General features: G+C 43.1%; 1 protein-coding gene across 4 annotated transcripts in view; it reads right to left on the bottom strand.

The window, feature by feature from the left end:
* Positions 1-17,364, bottom strand: part of sec16a (SEC16 homolog A, endoplasmic reticulum export factor) — an 80,553-nt gene that overhangs the window by 44,490 nt on the left and 18,699 nt on the right. For all 4 annotated transcript variants that reach the window (XM_055875616.1, XM_055875617.1, XM_055875618.1 and 1 more), the window contains 2 exons: positions 6,046-6,182; positions 5,682-5,770 (listed from right to left, as the gene is read on the bottom strand). In XM_055875616.1, coding sequence (XP_055731591.1) covers positions 5,682-5,770; positions 6,046-6,182 — 226 coding nt within the window. The remainder of the gene's footprint in view (positions 1-5,681; positions 5,771-6,045; positions 6,183-17,364) is intronic.

Below are 17,364 nucleotides of genomic sequence, written 5' to 3'. Positions count from 1 at the left end.
TGTAACCGCAAAATTTAGACTTAGGGTTGCGACCGGTTTGATAAAATACGTAACGGTTCCGTATTTCACTGAATAAACGTTTTGTTTTCTAAATGATAGCTTCCGGATTCGACCATATTAATGAACTAAGGCTTGTATTTCTGAGTGTTTATTATATTATAATTAAGTCTATTATTTGACATAGCAGTCTGACTGAGCGGTGACAGGCAGCAGCAGGCTCGTAAGCATTCATTCAAACAGCACTTTCCTGCATTTGCCAGCAGCTCTTCGAAGTGCTTCAAGCATTGCGCTGTTTATGATTTCAAGCCCATCAACTCCCGAGATTAGGCTGGCAATACTATATAGTGCTTATAAGAACATCCAATAGTCAAAGATATATGAAATACAAATGGCATAGAGAGAAATAGTCCTATAATAACTACAACCTAAAACTTCTTTCCTGGGAACATTGAAGACTCATGTTAAAAGGAACCACCAGCTTTCATATGTTCTCATGTTCTGAACAAGGAACTTAAACATTAGCTTTTTTACATGGCACATACTGCACTTTTACTTTCTCCAACACTGTGTTTTGCATTATTTAAACCAAATTGAACAGGTTTCATTATTTATTTGAAACTAAATAGATTTTTTAAATATATTATATTAAGTTTTTAAAAAAGTGTTAATTCAGTATTGTTGTAATTGTCATTATTACACATATATGTTTAGCAGACGTGGCGAAATGCTTGTGTTTCTCATATTCACTGCTCAAAAAAATAAAGGGAACACTAAAACAACACATCCTAGATCTGAATGAATTAAATATTCTTATTAAAAACTTTTTTCTTTACATAGTTGAATGTGCTGACAACAAAATCACACAAAAATTATCAATGGAAATCAAATTTATCAACCCATGGAGGTCTGGATTTGGAGTCACACTCAAAAGAATTAAAGTGGAAAACCACACTACAGGCTGATCCAACTTTGATGTAATGTCCTTAAAACAAGTCAAAATGAGGCTCAGTAGTGTGTGTGGCCTCCACGTGCCTGTATGACCTCCTTACAACGCCTGGGCATGTTCTTGATGAGGTGGCGGATGGTCTCCTGAGGGATCTCCTCCCAGACCTGGACTAAAGCATCCGCCAACTCCTGGACAGTCTGTGGTGCAACGTGGCGTTGGTGGATGGAGCGAGACATGATGTCCCAGATGTGCTCAATTGGATTCAGGTCTGGGGAACGGGCGGGCCAGTCCATAGCATCAATGCCTTCCTCTTGCAGGAACTGCTGACACACTCCAGCCACATGAGGTCTAGCATTGTCTTGCATTAGGAGGAACCCAGGGCCAACCGCACCAGCATATGGTCTCACAAGGGGTCTGAGGATCTCATCTCGGTACCTAATGGCAGTCAGGCTACCTCTGGCGAGCACATGGAGGGCTGTGCGGCCCCCCAAAGAAATGCCACCCCACACCATGACTGACCCACCGCCAAACCGGTCATGCTGGAGGATGTTGCAGGCAGCAGAACGTTCTCCATGGTGTCTCCAGACTCTGTCACGTCTGTCACATGTGTGTGTGTGAACCTGCTTTCATCTGTGAAGAGCACAGGGCGCCAGTGGCGAATTTGCCAATCTTTCTTGGTGTTCTCTGGCAAATGCCAAACGTCCTGCACGGTGTTGGGCTGTAAGCACAACCCCCACCTGTGGACGTCAGGCCCTCATACCACCCTCATGGAGTCTGTTTCTGACCGTTTGAGCAGACACATGCACATTTGTGGCCTGCTGGAGGTCATTTTGCAGGGCTCTGGCAGTGCTCCTCCTTGCACAAAGGCGGAGGTAGCGGTCCTGCTGCTGGGTTGTTGCCCTCCTACGGCCTCCTCCACGTCTCCTGATGTACTGGCCTGTCTCCTGGTAGCGCCTCCATGCTCTGGACACTACGCTGACAGACATAGCAAACCTTCTTGCCACAGCTCGCATTGATGTGCCATCCTGGATGAGCTGCACTACCTGAGCCACTTGTGTGGTTTGTAGACTCCGTCTCATGCTACCACTAGAGTGAAAGCACCGCCAGCATTCAAAAGTGACCAAAACATCAGCCAGGAAGCATAGGAACTGAGAAGTGGTCTGTGGTCACCACCTGCAGAACCACTCCTTTATTGGGGGTGTCTTGCTAATTGCCTATAATTTCCACCTTTTGTCTATTCCATTTGCACAATAGCATGTGAAATTTATTGTCAATCAGTGTTGCTTCCTAAGTGGACAGTTTGATTTCACAGAAGTGTGATTGACTTGGAGTTACAATGTGTTGTTTAAGTGTTCCCTTAATTTTTTTGAGCAGTGTATATATATATATATATATATTATTTTTTTAAACGTCCGGTTAATCGGTATCGGCTTTATTTGGTCCTCCAATAAAATCGGTATTGGTATTGAAAGAAAATCATAAAATCGGTCGACCTCTACTACAGAGGGTAATGCGTACGGCCCCAGTACATCACCGGGGCCAAGCTTCCTTCCATCCAGGACCTCTATACCAGGCGGTGTCAGAGGAAGACCCTAAAAATGTACTTAAATAATGTTCACATATTTTTGCTTTACTTATCTCACATGTATATATTGTATACTATTCATATTGAATAGTATAGGAGTGGCATAGACTATTCGTATTTAGTCTATGCCACTCTGACATTGCTCATCCTAATATTTATATATTCCTTAATTCCATTCTTTTAGTTTTAGGTTGTGTGTATTGTTGTGAATTGTTGGAGCTAGAAACACAAGCATTTCGCCACATCCACAATAACATCTGCTAAACATGTACATTGGGGCAAAAAAGTATTTAGTCAGCCACCAATTGTGCAAGTTCTCCCACTTAAAAATATGAGAGGCCTGTAATTTTCATCATAGGTACACTTCAACTAAGACAGACAAAATGAGGAAAAGAAATCCAGAAAATCACATTGTAGGATTTTTTTATGAATTTATTTGCAAATTATGGTGGAAAATAAGTATTTGGTCACCTACAAACAAGCAAGATTTCTGGCTCTCACAGACCTGTAACTTTTTCTTTAAGAGGCTCCTCTGTCCTCCACTCGTTACCTGTATTAATGGCACCTGTTTGAACTTGTTATCAGTATAAAAGACACCTGTCCACAACCTCAAACAGTCACACTCCAAACTCCATTATGGCCAAGACCAAAGAGCTGTCAAAGGACCCTAGAAACAAAATTGTAGACCTGCACCAGGCTGGGAAGACTGAATCTGCAATAGGTAAGCAGCTTGGTTTGAAGAAATCAACTGTGGGAGCAATTATTAGGAAATGGAAGACATACAAGACCACTGATAATCTCCCTCGATCTGGGGCTCCACGCAAGATCTCACCCCGTGGGGTCAAAATGATCACAAGAACGGTGAGCAAAAATCCCAGAAATACACGGGGGGACCTAGTGAATGACCTGCAGAGAGCTGGGACCAAAGTAACAAAGCCTACCATCAGCAAGGGCATTGAAGATGAAACGTGGCTGGGTCTTTCAGCATGACAATGATCCCAAACACACCGCCCGGGCAACGAAGGAGTGGCTTCTTAAGAAGCATTTCAAGGTCCTGGAGTGGCTTAGCCAGTCTCCAGATCTCAACCGCATAGAAAATCTTTGGAGGGAGTTGAAAGTCCGTGTTGCCCAGCAACAGCCCCAAAACATCACTGCTCTAGAGGAGATCTGCATGGAGGACTGGGCCAAAATACCAGCAACAGTGTGTGAAAACCTTGTGAAGACTTACAGAAAACGTTTGACCTCTGTCATTGCCAACAAAGGGTATATAACAAAGTATTGAGATAAACTTTTGTTATTGGCCAAATACTTGTTTTCCACCATAATTTGCAAATAAATTCATAAAAAATCCTACAATGTGATTTTCTGTTTTTTCCCCCCTCATATTGTCTGTCATAGTTGAAGTGTACCTATGATGAATATTACAGGCCTCTCTCATCTTTTTAAGTGGGAGAACTTGCACAATTGGTGGCTGACTAAATACTTTTTTGCCCCATTGTATGTGACAAATAAAATTTGATTTGGACCAAGACCTGATGGACAATCTGACAGAGCTCCAGAGTTCATCAGAGGAGATGGGAGAACCTTCAAAAAGGACAAACATCTCTGCAGCACTCCACCAATCAGGCCTTTATGGTAGAGTGGTCAGACAGAAGCCACTCAGAAAAAGGCACATGACAGCCTGCTTGGAGTTTGCCAAAAGGCACCTGAAGGACTCTCAGGGCATGAGAAACAAGATTCTCTGGTCTAATTGATTGAACTCCTTGGCCTGAATGCCAAGCGTCACGTCTGGAGGAAACCTGGCACCATCTCTACGGTTAAGCATGGTGGTAGAAGCATTATGCTGTGGGGATATTTTTCAGCTGCAGAGACTGGCAGACTAGTCAGGATCGAGGGAAAGATGAACAGAGCAAAGTACAGAGAGATCCTTGATGAAAACCTGCTCTAAATCGCTCAGGACCTCAGACTGGGGCGAAGGTTCACCTTCCAACAGGACAACAACTCTAAGCACCCACGCCAGGACAACGCAGGAATGGTTTCGGGAGTCTCTGAATGTCCTTGAGTGGCCCAGACAGAGCCCGAACTTCAAACATCTCTGGAGACCTGAAAATAGCTGTGCAGCGACGCTTTCCCTCCAACCTGACAGAGCTTGAGAAGAATGGGAGAAACTCCCCCAATACAGGTGTGCCAAGCTTGTAGCGTCATACCCAAGAAGACTCTCGAGGCTCTAATCGCTGCAAAAGGTGCTTCAACAAAGTACTAAGTAAAGGGTTTGAATACATATGTAAATGTAATATTTCATGGGCTCCCAAGTGGCGCGGTGATCTAAGGCACTGCATCACAGTGCTAGCTGTGCAACTAGAGATTCTGGTTCGAGTCCAGGCTCTGTCGCAGCCGGCCGCGACCGGGAGACCCATGGGGCGGCACACAGTTGGCCCAGCTTCGTCCGGGTTAGGGGAGGGTTTGGCCGGGCAGCGATGTTCTTGTCCCATCGCGCACTAGTGACTCCTGTGGAGGGCCGGGCGCAATGCACGCTGACACGGTCGCCATGTGTACGGTGTTTCCTCCGACACATTGGTGCGGCTGGCTTCCGGGTTAAGCGGACATTGTGTCAAGAAGCAGTGCGGCTCGGTTGGCTTGTGTTTCGGAGGAGGTTGTAACTACCAACTGGATACCACGAAATTGGGGGGAAAAAAGGGGGACAAGTATAAACATTATTTTTTTAAAGAAAGTTCATTAAAGCTTTTTATTTTATTTGATACATTTGCAAAAAACAACCTGTTTTTGCTTCATAATAATGGGGTATTGTGTGTGGATTGATGAGGGGGGGAAAAAACAATTTAATACATTTTAGAATAAGGCTGTAACGTAACAAAATGTGGAAAAAGTCAAGAGGTTAGAATACTTCCCAAATGCACTCTAGGTCCATGCCCCGACGAATTGAGGCTGTTCTGAGGGCAGCAGGGTGGAGTGGAACTCAATATTCAGAAGGTGTTTTTAAGGTTTTGTACACTCAGTGTAAGTTAGGAATAACCCAATGTGCATTACTTTGTATTGTAATAATTGTAGGTTTTGTAAGTTTTACCTAACATTCTACCATAGTTATCGCAATGTAACTAAGTCATTGGTGGTTGGTACTGTGGCTCTTACCCCCGTACTGGTTTTTGTAATACTCTGCATAGTAGTCATCATAAGCACTTCGGTTAGCTCTCTGATAGTCTTCGGGGGGGAAACCTTGCCTGGAATAAGCAGAAAACAGGGAGGATTGAGTGTCCACAAGCTCACGGAGGGATGGTCAAAAAGGTTAGGCCCTAAAGCAACTACACACACAAACACATCAGACAAAGGCTTTTCCAGTCCCAAACTGTCAATGGAGGCGTGGGAATTTTGACCATCCAACCCACCCACGTAAACAGTACAGCTGTAACACGCACACAATGCACACACTTACTTCTCCACAGTTTGCACTGGTAATAGGGTACTGTTACTGGTACTAGTGTAACTCTCCGCTGACCTGGAGGAGGGTCTGTCTGAGTACTGGCTGGTTCTGGAGCTGGGTCTCTCTGGCGGGGGCTCTCTGTATGGGGGGTAGGCCGGGTTGGCTCCTTCATATCTGCCGTAGCGAGGGTCCGCTATCATGTATGGGTCATCCTGAGGGACAAAAAACATGGTCAAATTGGAATGTGGAAGGACATGCACAAGGGAGCATGGCTGTCTTGTTTTTACCAAGCACCTGTGTGAGAAATACAGGATCTGGGTACGCTGATGTGACAGTGCCCAGCTCTATCTCAAATTCATTTGAATGTACAGTACCAATCACAAGTTTAGACACACCTACTCATTCCATTTTTTTTATTTTATTTTCTACATTGTAGAATAATAGTGAAGACATCAAAACTATGAAAAAACACATATGGAATCATGTAGTAACAAAAGAAAGTGTTAAACAAATCAAAATATATTTTAAATTTGAGATTCTTCCAAGTATCCACCCTTTGCCTTGATGACAGCGTCACACACTCCTGGCATTTTCTCAACCAGCTTCATGAGGTAGTCACCTGGAATGCATTTCAATTAACAGGTGTGCCTTGTTAAAAGTTCATTTGTGGAATTTCTTTCCTCCTTAATGCATTTGAGCCAATCAGTTGGTTTGTGACAAGTTAGGGTTGGTATACAAGGTAGGGGTGGTACTGTGTACAGAAGATCGCCCTATTTGGTAAAAGACCAAGTCCATATTATGGCAAGAAAAAGCTCAAATAAGCAAAGAGAAACTACAGTAAATCATTAATCATTAAGACACGAAGGTCAGTCAACACGGAAAATGAATAACTTTGAAAGTTTCTTAAAGTGCAGTCGCAAAAACCATCAAGTGACACAGTGGTTCCTCCTTTAAAAGTTGTGTCATACTGTGGCACACCTTGCGGGCTGCTGCAGCATTCTTTGGCACATTATCTATTTGACAGCCATTTTTTCTGTTAATGCAAGTTATTGCTAGTTTGACCACCAGATGACATCTCTGAGAAGCATTTGATAGTCTTCCGTATTGGCATTAACAGAGAATTTAAAACCTTTTTTTGTAATAACATAGTATATGGGATTGATTAAGAAATTTGTATAACGGAAGGAAGGAGTAGGCTGTCCTTGTAAATAAGAAATTGTTCTTAACTGATTTACCTAGTTAAATAAAGGTTACACTAAGAGCATAACATTTCTGCACCCTAATTTTCTAAATCTTGTCTAACCAATACCCAACAAGAAATTAAGTGAAAATAAAAATATCATTGATTTATCAAGACCAGTCCCCATGCTTGCCTCAGAGCAGTGCGAAACGGTGCTAAAATAAAAGCTTTTGCTTCTAACTTCAATATGATCTATAAATAAATAAGACCTATACCATTTTGAACAGCACATTACTCAACACTAGTGAGACTCCTTTCGCCTATGGTAGGCCTACAGTATATCGAAAACAATTACATTTAGAGGATTGGAGGCCTCTAAATAAATATCTAAGGTTCATTTTCCGTTAGATATTCTCACAGATCCTAAGGGGCTTTTATATCATTCTAAATTAATTAATGATAATAAATTACTTTGTTTAAAAAAGTTACAATATTTGAGATTTCGTTTTCATTTAGCCTAGAGTGAGTGAGAAAAAGGCAATTCTTGAACATGGGGTGAGACATTCTCACTAATTTGTAAATAAAGCCAGTTTATTATTTAGAATTGTTTATTTATGAAGAAACCTAACTTGATTATTTAGCAGATATCACTTGCTTATATTCATGAAGATGAGCAATCGGCCAAGGCAATCTGTAATCTGCTGACATCACATCAACATCGCTCTAATTACAGTCAGAAGACAGTTGAAGAAACTTGCGTGGACTTATGGAAAGGCCCGGTAAGAAATGTTTATACATAAATATATTTTTTTAAATGATCAGAACATTAACCATATGTGTTCGCTTATTTTGTACTGTTCTGTAGTTTTGACCCAATGATTCGTCTGACAGACAAAGGACTTTGCGTCCTGCAGGCACAGGCATGGATCAAAGCTGGCGAGACATTCAATGATGTCATCTTCACAGACGAATCAACCATGGCCCTTGAGCAATTTGCTCAAAATTGCTACAGAAAAAAAGGAAGACGGTCAAGCAAGCCGAGTCCCAAGCATCCCCTCAAATTCCATGGGTGGGGGGCAATTTCTCGCCAGGGACCAGGCACATATTTGATTTTTGATGGTAAGTTGGCTATTTACAAAGCAAAAGGTACAGAAAATATTGTAGCCTACACCCCACAGAATGTTATGTGTTGCACAATAATTCACTCTTGCCTCCTTTTTCAGGTATCATGGCACGAGATCTCTTTGAGGAAGAAATCATCAAGAGATATGCTGGACCCAACATTTCTTTCAAGGTAGAATTATAGCAAGATTTTGTTACGTTTAGGCCTATTTACATGTATATTTCTATTATTGTACCTAATTTTGTCTGTTTGGATAAATGTATTTTCTTTCTTCTCCAAATGCAGACAATGACCCAAAACACATTGCTGCCCAGGTTTGCATTGCAAATGAGGACTTAAACTGGTCAAGACACCAGCAGAGTAAGTAGACCTTTATGTAGTAAAATAAAGGTTAAATAAAAGTAAATAACACCTACAACACCTTCGGTAGGCCTACACTATATATATATTTTTTAATCCAAAAATCTCTAAATCAAATTTTATTGGTCACATACACATGGTTAGCAGATGTTAATGCGAGTGTAGCGAAATGCTTGTGCTTCTAGTTCCGACCATGCAGTAATATCTAGCAATTTCACAACAACTACCTTATACACACAAGTGTAAAGGAATGAATAAGAATATGTACATATAAATATATGGATGAGCGATGGCCGAACGGCATAGGCAAGATGCAGTAGATGGTATAGAGTACAGTTTATATATACCCTACTTTACACCCTGCTTTACATACTTTGTATATACTATATATAAAGTGGCATTGTTTAAAGTGACTAGTGATACATTTATTGCATCCAATTTTTAATTGTTAAAGTGGCTAGAGATTTGAATCAGTATGTTGGCAGCAGACACTCAATGTTAGTGATGGCTGTTTAACAGTCTTGAGATAGAAGCTGTTTTTCAGTCTCTCGGTCCCAGCTTTGATGCACCTGTACTGACCTCGCCTTCTGGATGATAGCGGGGTGAACAGGCAGTGGCTCGGGTGGTTGTGGTCCTTGATTATCTTTATGGCCTTCCTGTGACATCGGGTGGTGTAGGTGTCCTGGAGGGCAGGTAGTTTGCCCCCGGTGATGCGTTGTGCAGACCTCACTACCCTCTGGAGAGCCTTACGGTTATGGGCGGAGCAGTTGCCGTACCAGGCGGTGATACAGCTCGACAGGATGCTCTTGATTGTGCATCTGTAAAAGTTTGTGAGTGTTTTTGGTGACAAGCCAGCGCTGTCTGTGTGGGTGGACCAATTCAGTTTGTCCGTGATGTGTACACCGAGGAACTTAAAACTTTCCACCCTCTCCACTACTGTCCCGTCGATGTGGATAGGGGGCTGCTCCCTCTGCTGTTTCCTGAAGTCCACGATCATCTACTTTGATTTGTTGACGTTGAGCATTAGGCTATTTTCCTGACACCACACTCCGAGGGCCCTCACCTCCTCCCTGTAGGCCGTCTCGTCGTTGTTGGTAATCAAGCCTACCACTGTTGTGTCGTTTGCAAACGTGATGATTGAGTTGGAGGCGTGCTTGGCCACGCAGTCATGTGTGAACAGGGAGTACAGGAGAGGGCTGAGAACGCACCCTTGTGGGGCCCCGGTGTTGAGGATCAGCGGGGTGGAGATGTTTCCTACCCTCACCACCTGGGGGTGTCCCGTCAGAAAGTCCAGGACCCAGTTGCACAGGGCGGGGTCGAGAACCAGGGTCTTGAGCTTAATGACGAGTTTGGAGGGTACTGTGGTGTTAAATGCTGAGCTGTAGTCGATCAACAGCATTCTTACGTAGGTATTCCTCTTGTCCAGATGGGTTATGGCAGTGTGCAGTGTGATTGCGATTGCGTCTTCTGTGGACCTATTGGGGCGGTAAGCAAATTGGAGTAGGTCTAGGGTGTCAGGTAGGGTGGAGGTGAGATCATCCTTGAATAGTCTCTCAAAGCACTTCATGATGACAGAAGTGAGTACTACGGGGCAATAGTCATTTAGTTCAGTTCAGTTACAACTTTGAATTATTGGGAAAAGGAACAATGGTGGCTCTCTTGAAGCATGTGGAAACAGCAGACTGGGACAGGGATTGATTGAATATGTCCGTAAACACACCAGCCAGCTGGTCTGCGCATGCTCTGAGGACGCGGCTAGGGATGCCGTCTGGACCGGCAGCCTTGCGAGGGTTAACACGTTTAAATGTTTTACTCACGTTGGCTGCGGTGAAGGACAGCCCGCAGGTTTTGGTAGCAGGCCATGTCGGTGGCACTGTATTGTCCTCAAAGCGAGCAAAGAAGTTGTTAAGTTTGTCTTGCTCCCAGACATCGGGTTCCGCGACGGGGCTGGTTTTCTTTTTGTAGTCCGTGATTGTAGACCCTGCCACATAAGTCTTGTGTCTGAGCCGTTGAATTGCACCTCTACTTTGTCTCTATACTGACGCATGGAGTTTGGAGTTTGATACACCTGGTATTGGATATGACTGAACCCCCAAAAAATTGCTCATTACCCATTTTCGTAAATTAACTTGATGACAACAAAATATGCACAATCGTTTGTCTCTAACATAATCCTTTCAACTGTAAATGTTTTTCTTGACTCGTTATGACGTTATAATTACTTAAATTAGCGTTCACCATAATGTTTTGTCAGCCATCTTCGCTGAAGAAAGTCACCAGGGACAGGTGGCTCGCGTCAAATTCGTCATTGGAACCACTCGATATGATTGGTTATATTAAAACCTTGGGACCCAAATGCATAATGAGTGCTCTAACTCCCCCTTGTGGTGGTCTGGAGCAATGAAGCCCTGATGCTGGGTACCTCTAAATCCCGCGGTGTAAGCTCGCAAGGTTTAAAGGAGGAACCACTGTATGATGAAACTGGCTCTCATGAGGCCCAACACAGGAATGGAAGACCCAGAGTTACCTGTGCTGCAGAGGATGAGAATTAACTGCACCTCAGATTGCAGCCCAAATAAATGCTTCACAGAGTTCAAGTAACAGACACATCTCAACATCAACTATTCAGAGGAGACTATGTGAATCAGGCCTTAATGATTGAATTTCTGCAAAGAAACCATTACTAAAGGACACCAATAAGAAGAAGAGACTTGCTTTGGCAAAGAAACAAAAGCAATGGACATTAGACCGGTGGAAATCTGTCTTTTGGCCTGATGAGTCCAAATGTGATATTTTTCTTGTCTTTATGAGACGCAGAGTAGGTGAACGGATGATCTCCACATCTGTGGTCCCCACAGTGAAGCATGGAGGGGGTGTGATGGGAGTGGGGTTGAAATTTTTTCAGCCTGTGATTGTCAAGCAAATAACTGCCAGTCTCACAATAATTGATCGTTAATTAACATAAACACATTCTGCATCTCCTGGCTTCCACACTTTCCTACAAGCCACTGATGCAGACCTCTGGGCGGGGGTGTATGCCTTATGATTAACGAGACGTGGTGTGATCTTAACAACATTAATGAACTCAAGTCATTCTGTTCACCTGATCTAGAAATCCTCACAATCAAATGTTGACCGCATTATCTACCAAGGGAATTCTCTTCGATTATAATCACAGCCGTATATATTCCCCCCCAAGCAGACACATCGATGGCCCTGAACAAACTTTATCTGACTCTTTGTAAACTGGAAACCACACACCCTGAGGCTGCATTCATCGTAGCTGGGGATTTTAACAAGGCGAATCTGAAAACAAAACTCCCTAAATTCTATCAGCATATCGATTGTGCTACTAGGGCTGGTAAAACCTTGGATCATTGTAAGACTAACTACCCGCGACGCATATAAGGCCCTCCCCCGCCCTCCTTTCGGAAAAGCTGAACACGACTCCATTTTGTTGCTTCCAGCCTACAAACAGAAACTAAAACAACAAGCTCCCTCGCTCAGGTCTGTTCAACGCTGGTCCGACCAATCTGATTCCACGCTTCAAGACTGCTTCGATCACGTGTATTGGGATATGTTCCGCATTGCATCCAACAACAATATTGACGAATACGCTGATTCGGTGAGCGAGTTCATTAGAAAGTGCATTGACGATGTCGTACCCACAGCAACGATTAAAACATTCCCAAACCAGAAACCGTGGATTGATGGCAGCATTCGCGTAAAACTGAAAGCGCGAACCACTGCTTTTAACCAGGGCAAGGTGACCGGAAACATGACCGAATACAAACAGTGTAGCTATTCTCTCCGCAAGGCAATCAAACAAGCTAAGTCCCAGTATAGAGACAAAGTAGAGTCGCAATTCAACAGCTCAGACACAATAGGTATGTGGCAGGGTCTACAGTCAATCACGGATTACAAAAAGAAAACCAGCCCCGTCGCGGACCAGGATGTCTTGCTCCCAGACAGGCTAAATAACTTTTTTGCTCGCTTTGAGGACAATACAGTGCCACTGACACGGCCCGCTACCAAAACCTGCGGGCTCTCCTTCACTGCAGCCGAGGTGAGTAAAACATTTAAACGTGTTAACCCTCGCAAGGCTGCATGCCCAGACGGCATTCCCAGCCGCGTCCTCAGAGCATGCGCAGACCAGCTGGCTGGTATGTTTAAGGACATATTCAATCAATCCTTATCCCAGTCTGCTGTTCCCACATGCTTCAAGAGGGCCACCATTGTTCCTTTTCCCAAGAAAGCTAAGGTAACTGAGCTAAACGACTAACGCCCCGTAGCACTCACTTCTGTCATCATGAAGTGCTTTGAGAGACTAGTCAAGGACCATATCACCTCCACCCTACCTGACACCCTAGACCCACTCCGATTTGCTTACCGACCCAATAGGTCCACAGACAACGCAATCGCAACCACACTGCACACTGCCCAAACCCATCTGGACAAGAGGAATTCCTACGTGAGAATGCTGTTCATCGACTACAGCTCCGCATTTAACACCATAGTACCCTCCAAACTCTTCATCAAGCTCGAGATCCTGGGTCTCGACCCCGCCCTGTGCAACTGGGTCCTGGACTTCCTGACGGGCCGTCCCCAGGTGGTGAGGGTAGGTAACAACATCTCCACCCCGCTGATCCTCAACACCGGGGCCCCACAAGGGTGCGTTCTCAGCCCTCTCCTGTACTCCCTGTTCACCCACGACTGCGTGGCCATGCACGCCTCCAACTCAATCATCAAGTTTGCGGACGACACTACAGTGGTAGGCTTGATTACCAACAACGACGAGACGGCCTACAGGGAGGAGGTGAGGGCCCTCGGAGTGTGGTGTCAGGAAAATAACCTCACACTCAACGTCAACAAATCAAAGTAGATGATCGTGGACTTCAGGAAACAGCAGAGGGAGCAGCCCCCTATCCACATCGACGGGACAGTAGTGGAGAAGGTGGAAAGTTTTAAGTTCCTCGGTGTACACATCACGGACAAACTGAATTGGTCCACCCACACAGACAGTGTTGTGAAGAAGGCGCAGCAGCGCCTCTTCAACCTCAGGAGGCTGAAGAAATTCGGCTTGTCACCAAAAGCACTCAAACTTCTACAGATGCACAATCGAGAGCATCCTGTCGGGCTGTATCACCGCCTGGTACGGCAACTGCTCCGCCCACAACCGTAAGGCTCTCCAGAGGGTAGTGAGGTCTGCACAACGCATCACCGGGGGCAAACTACCTGCCCTCCAGGACACCTTCACCACCCGATGTCACAGGAAGGCCATAAAGATCATCAAGGACAACAACCACCCAAGCCACTGCCTGTTCACCCCGCTATCATCCAGAAGGCAAGGTCAGTACAGGTGCATCAAAGCAGGGACCGAGAGACTGAAAAACAGCTTCTTTCTCAAGGCCATCAGACTGTTAAACAGCCACCACTAACATTTAGTGGCCGCTGCCAACATACTGACTCAACTCCAGCCACTTTATTAATGGGAATTGATGGAAAATATGTAAAAATGTACCACTAGCCACTTTAAACAATGCCACTTAATATAATGTTTACATACCCTACATTACTCATCTCATATGTATATGTATATACTGTACTCTATATCATCTACTGCATCTTGCCATCTTTATGTAATACATGTATCACTAGCCACTTTAAACTATGCCACTTTATGTTTACATACCCTACATTACTCATCTCATATGTATAGACTGTACTCTATACCATCTACTGCATCTTGCCTATGCCGTTCTGTACCATCACTCATTCATATATCTTTATGTACATATTCTTTATCCCTTTACATTTGTGTATAAGGTAGTAGTTGTGGAATTGTTAAGTTAGAATACTTGTTGGTTATTACTGCATTGTCGGAACTAGAAGCACAAGCATTTCGCTACACTCGCATTAACATCTGCTAACCATGTGTATGTGACAAATAAAATTTGATTTGGAACATCTACATTCTAAAAAGTCTAATAAAACCATGCAATATAGCCTACACCATCACAATAAATCTATAATTTATTTTAGATAGGTCTGAAGAAACATGATATGAAGAAAATGTAGTCTATTTCAGAAGAACAGAATAGCATACTCTGCGTTGTCCTTATATTAGGCCCTGATATGGCTATGCCATATGGCTGTGGGTTACACTAGTTCATTTAGCAGACAAGATTTGCTTAGAATTCCATGGCATTATTTTATACTATTTTTTAATATGAAGAATATAATTGAACCCAGCTGAATAAAATAGAAAGGGTATTTTCTCCAAACGTTTTGAGGGAGTGCGGACAAGTGGCTATTCTGTGTTGAGCGGTTAACAAAGAAACAGTTACTCTTATTTGCTTAATTTGGAGTTATTTAACTGTAGTTATGATACAAATGTTGGGCTATATGTTTCGATTTTTAATACATTCTAAGGTTACATGATGCGACTAATGAGGATTCGAAAAATTCACATGAAAGGCATGAGCTCTGCTTAGTTTTTTTGCGCAGGCTGTACACACTTCAGTCTCTCATTCACAATTGACAAGCACTTGATAATGGCTCAAATTTCTAAGCTGCATCCCCTTTGTGTGGCCATAATCCCCCTAAAAAATCCATGCATTTTGCGGTTGTGCCCTTGGGCTGCATATAATAATTATAATTCCCTTCTCCCCGCTGCATGCCAAAGCACCTCTCACTCACAAGGTTCTCAGTCACGTGATCCGGTCTTTCTCACAGGCTACAAGTTAAGACACATCAGGGACGCAACTAAGCGTGTCCTAATCCAATTCCGAGGCGCATACTGAAGATATTGGAAGAACTGTTCACATTTACTTTTTTGTATTGATAGCTAGCTAGCCTAACAAACAGCAAAAGCACGAGCCTATGTCAACCTAATATCCCCCATTGTCAACTTTTGTACTTTCTATTCTGTGCAAGATTTTTTTTTTTTCTTCAAACATAGTCCGGGACATTCTCAAAAGTGACCACAAATGTGAATATGCATGTAATGCTTTTATAATAAAAAAGGTGCATTTTGGTGAAAATGATCTTCCCAAAACGTTAAACTCACGTGCTGCGTATGTATGCCAGCTAGGCTTTACAAACATTGTAAAGCGATTAACGTGCTTCATTTTAAGAAGTCATGTCCACTTTAGTGTTTAATGCAAACCTTATCAAAACATATAGGCCTATGGGCTAGGCTACATGGGGTGTGCAACTATGATTTGAAAAAGTCGCAAAAAAAGGCATGCCTTATTGGCACCATTCACTAGGCATCACTGGGTATCATTCACAAGTCATAGGCTTATATTGTCACCTATCACACTATTCTTGATTTAATCTTATCACATAATATATGTGTGTGAAATTTGTTTTGATTTAGAATGGACCATTATCCTTCACCTGTCTCGAAACAGGGGGGGAAAATATATGTAATCCTATATAATATATGTAATAGCGAATGGAGTACGCTTTTCCCATAGTTCATTTTCATGCCAGCCAGGTAGGCTGTAATCCTGTTGTAAAGAGAAGAAATGTGCTTAATATTAGGAAAGTTGAGAAATTAATATCATAGGCCTAGCCTATAGAAAGCTGATGGAATACTCCTCTTTTTCATTGGGGCCATCACTCTTTTTTCTTGCACAATTGCATAGCCTATAGAAATGTTGCACAACATGAGCTCATGGGCTCTCATGAAGTGTTTGATTCGATTTTCAATTACATTTGCATTGATGTCAGACTGATTAGAGGGATAATAGTGCGTGGTACCAGTGCGTGGTACCAGGCAGTTAGCAAGTTTGGAAGGCTACTAATGACCATCAGCAACATCAGAGCTTGGAGAAGCCTAATTACCGTGACTAAATGGTCACGTGGAATTTGACTGCCATCATGACTCGTGACAGTGGGTGTGACGGTAATTCGGTCACCGTTACAGCCCTAGTCCTGACTACAGCTCTGTCTTCTGTGGCAAAAGCAGTCTCGGCTGGTTGAAGCGGAGTGGGAAGGATCATTTTTAGTGTTTCAGTTTTCCATGAAGCATCATAATCCATACAAAAGAGTTTACAGTTAAAATGCCAAAATAGCTAAATGTGCAAACATTATCGTCTCAACTGTATCAAAAAGTAGTTTCCATTGCTAGCTATTGTTAGCTAGCTAGCCAGTTGCAAACAGGTAACGTTATAGCCAGTTAGCTAGATGAGCTAGCTAGCTGAGCTGGTCAGTTGCATTCTGCTGTTAATGTTGATTGCTGATGTGCTAAACCATTCATGATGATAATCTTTTTCATGTTTGTCAGTTTGTCATGACTAACTAGCTAGCTACTGAAAATTGCCACTGTGGTGCGAATGCTAATCAAACTCCATGTTTTCAGGTATAGGGACACATGCTAAGTTGGCTAGGCAGCCATGATGAAATATTAGCTAAATAGCTAGCTAGCTATTGGATTATAGATTGAGGTCGTTTTTTTTGCACGTTCAACTAGCTGGCTAGCTAGCTGAATACCATTTACATCTAGCCAGCTAGTAAATATGAAGCTAAATATATACTGAACAAAAATATAAAAACGCATCATGTAGTGTTGGTTCCATGTTTCATGAGCTGAAATAAAAGGATCCAGAAATGTTCCATACGCACAAAAAGCTCTCAAATAGTGCACAAACTTGTTAACATCCCTGTTAGTGCGCATTTCTCCTTTGCCAAGATAATCCATCCACCTGACAGGTTTGGCATATCG

Source organism: Salvelinus fontinalis, chromosome 21 (genome assembly GCF_029448725.1).
Source record: "Salvelinus fontinalis isolate EN_2023a chromosome 21, ASM2944872v1, whole genome shotgun sequence".
In the NCBI taxonomy this organism is placed as follows: Eukaryota; Metazoa; Chordata; class Actinopteri; order Salmoniformes; family Salmonidae; genus Salvelinus; species Salvelinus fontinalis.
This window is presented reverse-complemented; position numbering and strand designations above follow the sequence as displayed.